Here is a 4,137-nt window from a genome sequence, read left to right on the forward strand (position 1 = left end):
TTTGTTTTGATTTCAGAAACTATTGTATCTATCCCGAATTTCTCAGGCGATTTTGGTCGAAATACCTAAAATAGGATCCCACACCCACACTCACGTCGTGCCGATACAGGTGCGGCACCAAAAGTGAAGAGTCCGAACAGCCTAGGTTTAGAGCCCCACGGAGAGTGACTAATTAGGAGAGAAGAAAGCATCTAGGAAATCTAGGCACCAAAAAGAAGCGATAAAGTCTTCAGGGTAACATAGAAATACAATCATAATTCTAACTCCAAACTGAAACAATAATAGGCATTTATTAGCTTACAATCTTCTCGTACAAGGATTATTCTCGATAACAGGAAAACATCTACAATTTGTTTTTCCAGAGAACAAAACTTGAACCAAACTAGAGAAACAACCTATCAAGGAACTCTCTGCAGAATTCCTGCAAAATAGAAAACAAAGAAGAATAAACAAGATTACCTCCTTAGCTTTCATGGTAGAAACTGACCAAATATCTAATAAACTAAAAGCAGGTTATACAACTGAAAATAAACATGAAACAAAGATGCTTCATGCCTGGCTATGTTGTGCGGACCCACCAAAATGTAGCCGCACCCGTGTCAGATCCTTCAAAAATGCACTACTTTTGGAGGATCCGACGTATCCGGCCACATTTTCGGAGAGTCCAAGCAACATAGATGCCTGGCTATATGAACTAAAGATTTCATCCTTTTCTTTAATTTGAATTTTGCATGGAAACACTTTGTTCAGAAAGTATCTTCTTGTTTTATTTTATGAAGATGTTGCCAACAGGGTTAACAAGCCATTCTCTCAAACAATGTGTGACATTCTACTACCCGTACACCCAGCGCTTAACATCTAAAGCATGGACTATATGACATGAGGCTCAGCATGGGATAAATCAATAATAGGCGCCTACTTTGATACCATGCCAAAGACCTAATTCAACCTCAAAAGCTAGCTCATGAGGTGAGGATTGTCCATTTCTATATAAGGAGACAACAGCTCATTTATGTATAAACACTCGGGAGAGGACGTGGATCATCTCTTACTACATTGCTCGATAGCATTGCTCCTGTGGTGGGAATTTTTAAGCTTGTTTGTGATACAATGGACCAGTCCACGTACTATGGAGATCTGAAGGATGCAATATTTAGTTGGATCTTTAGAGGACGGAAGAAAAGATGTGGGGCATATGATATTACTTCATTAGCACTAATACAGATAATATATGGAGGAATAGAAGAGCTTGGTTTTTGTAGCTGTAAGAATAGCCTCCTGCTTCCAAGTCTTTTTGGTGCACCCATGCTAACCCTATTGATACAGAAGATTGGGTGTTTTTGTAAAGAATCACACATCTATGTAGATTCTCTATTTTTTGGTATACCTCTTGTATACCGGAGTCTGCTCGATCTCAAGAAAACTACACTGGATCAAATAAACGGACACAACAGCCCATTCCTCACAACCAATGTGGTACTTTAAAAGAGCAAGCACTAAGGAGACAACAGCCTAGTTTGTTTACATTTCCAGTCAAATCTCCATGCAAGATATCATTGAAATATAGAAACAAGAAGCTGTCTTCATTTGCTTATCACCAAATAGCTCCATCATTATAAACACTGCCTTATTTAAGTGAGTAGAAAAGAAATATGACACAATGCACATGGATATAAACTGAAGTACAGCACAATAAACTCGTGAGATATCTGACTGTGATGAAGTATATATATATATATATATATATATATATATATATATATATATGTGACTGCATTTAAATTAACGATCATGTGCTGAAGAAAAAAATTGTACAAGCTCAATGATACCTCTTATACTGGGCTAAGCATCTTACAAGTAACTCCATCGTGCACAAGCTGAAGAATAGCATCCTTCAACTTTAGATAGTCATCAACTGTATTGTAAACCTGATGAGAAATCCGAACATATCCTGTAACACAGCCATCACCATCCTGGAAGTCTTTTATTTCCTGGTAGTGAATTGGGACTTCTATCCCAAAATGGCCGCGCAGACGAGTTCTCAAATTTAAAGCATCAATATCACTGAGAATCCCAAGGCTAGCAGGCAAACCAACCATTGCCATACTTGGACACATGTCAGGAGGGCAACCAAGCGCTGTTCCCCACGCAGTGGCCAACATTTGCCCCATTTCAACCACAGCATTATGATTCCTCATCCTAATTCCCTCAATCCCACCCTCAAACCTATTTATAAATTCTAACACCTCAGGTATAACTAGCTGCGAGCTGTAGTCTCGCGTCCCTATCCATGCACTTTCAATGGCTAGTCCATTACCATATTCATGTGACACCACAGGATGATGTAGATCAGGGGATACAGGCGATTTACGACAGTACAAAAAGGCAACTGATGGAGGGCAAAAGAACCACTTGTGCAAGTTGCTTACATAAAAATCAGCTCCAATTTCTTCAACATCCACGTGAACATTGCCAATGGCGTGGGCAGCATCGACAAACACCCGCTCTACGCCTTCTTCCCTACAAATCTTAACCAAATCACGCACAGGAACAACAACACACGGCATTGATGTAATGTGATCAATGATGGCCAATCGAACCTTTTTCCCATTGGCTTTTCCCTTGGCCAATGCTTTTCGAAACTCGGCAACAATCTCTTCTTCCGAACGAAGAGGAAACGGCAAATGAACAACGATCACAGAACCACCAGCACGGGTGACGTAAGCCTCAATTGATTTCTTAACGGCCTGAAAAGCGCAATGGAGCATGACGACGGCGTCTCCTTTCTGGAAACGGCCTTCAGCGAAGGCCCAGCCGACGTGTTGAAGGACGATAGCGGCGGCAGTGGTGGCGTTATCAACAAGAGACACCTCATCCACGTGTTCAGCATTTATAAGGTCCTTGATAATCGTCCGAGAGTGAAGAATCCGCTTTTGTAAATAATTGAAGAAGAAGTCGTCGGGTTGCTGGAGAAAACGGAGCTGCCAACGCTTTTGAGCTGCAATGATGGACGACGGACAGCTACCGAAGCTGCCGTTGTTGATACGAGCTATTCCCGATTGGTGGTGGGCGAACTCTGCTCGTATTTCGGAGTCCGTAATGAGAGCGGAGCTGGATAGCTTGGGTCTCTTGGCTAAATGGTTGTGATCGGAGCCGTTAGCTCTGTGGTCATCGTCGTTAGTCGGTTCCATTAGAATCAATCAACAGGTTTGGGGTTGAGAATGAGGGTTAGGGTTAGGGTTAGGGTTTTGGCTTCCCGAAAGAGACGAGCGATAGGATATGGAGGTACCTCACTGCTACATTTCAAAATGTTCTCTTATTTTAGAGGATAGAGACGTCGCCTTTTGGCAACACAGTAATGCCGCAATTTTTCCAAGAGAAATGAAAACAACAATTCAGCAATTTTTACTTTTTCTTGTTTTTAGTTTTTACCAATATCTGCATCATATTTTAGACTTAAATTTCAACTAAATTGGAAAGAGGCTAATATGTGATGAGCCTGTTCAAAAGGGGCAATAAACATAGACGCAATTTCGGTATATCTTCCATCGATCTTGTTTAGGTGACTTTTGGCTTCATTTATTTCATGTTTTTTCTATATTTTGAGTGTGTAGTCATATTTACCAAAAAAAGAAGATAATAAATTCGAAATACTAGCATTGCATACAAGCGGGGCAGATGCAGCTTTTTTAACCGAACTCATAACTATACGGAGTATAAATTTATGTGTAAAAACTTACTAAAATTTCAACAAATATTAGGTTTGAATCCATAATTTTAATAGTACAATTTATTTAATACTAAAAAATTTAAAAGTTGAACTCATAAATTTTATATCCCACTCCGCCTCTACATACAAACTTAAGTTTGAAATATGTTATCAGTCTTTATTTACTTTAGTTTTCTATCAGTGTGTGACAAAACAAAAAAGAAATTGAAGTTGGAGACAAAAGGATCGGGTAATGACCTCTCTCGAAGACTTCATTTACGCCATCTCACAACTAGTTTACTGTGACCACTGCTTACTCCACAAATCTCACTTTTTGTAATGACTCGTCTTCGAGTTATCCTTTCCTTTTAGACTTTTGCAAAATGATGTAATTGTACCAACTGAACTTCCTGTATAGGGTTAAATTT

At 39.6% G+C, this 4,137-nt stretch overlaps 1 protein-coding gene across 1 annotated transcript; it reads right to left on the bottom strand.

The window, feature by feature from the left end:
* On the bottom strand, positions 236 to 3,419 carry LOC109224794 (L-cysteine desulfhydrase). Its single transcript, XM_019389320.1, has 2 exons — positions 1,830 to 3,419; positions 236 to 421 (listed from the first exon to the last, which is right to left on the bottom strand). The coding sequence occupies exon 1, from the start codon at positions 3,189 to 3,191 to the stop codon at positions 1,833 to 1,835; it is 1,359 nt and encodes a 452-aa protein (XP_019244865.1). The 5' UTR covers positions 3,192 to 3,419; the 3' UTR covers positions 236 to 421; positions 1,830 to 1,832.

The sequence above is a fragment of the Nicotiana attenuata genome, chromosome 4 (assembly GCF_001879085.1).
Source record: "Nicotiana attenuata strain UT chromosome 4, NIATTr2, whole genome shotgun sequence".
Lineage (NCBI taxonomy): Eukaryota > Viridiplantae > Streptophyta > Magnoliopsida > Solanales > Solanaceae > Nicotiana > Nicotiana attenuata.

Bases quoted from the DNA above. Each gene is read 5' to 3' on its own strand.
- LOC109224794 (XM_019389320.1), bottom strand. From the start codon at position 3,191: ATGGAACCGACTAACGACGATGACCACAGAGCTAACGGCTCCGATCAC.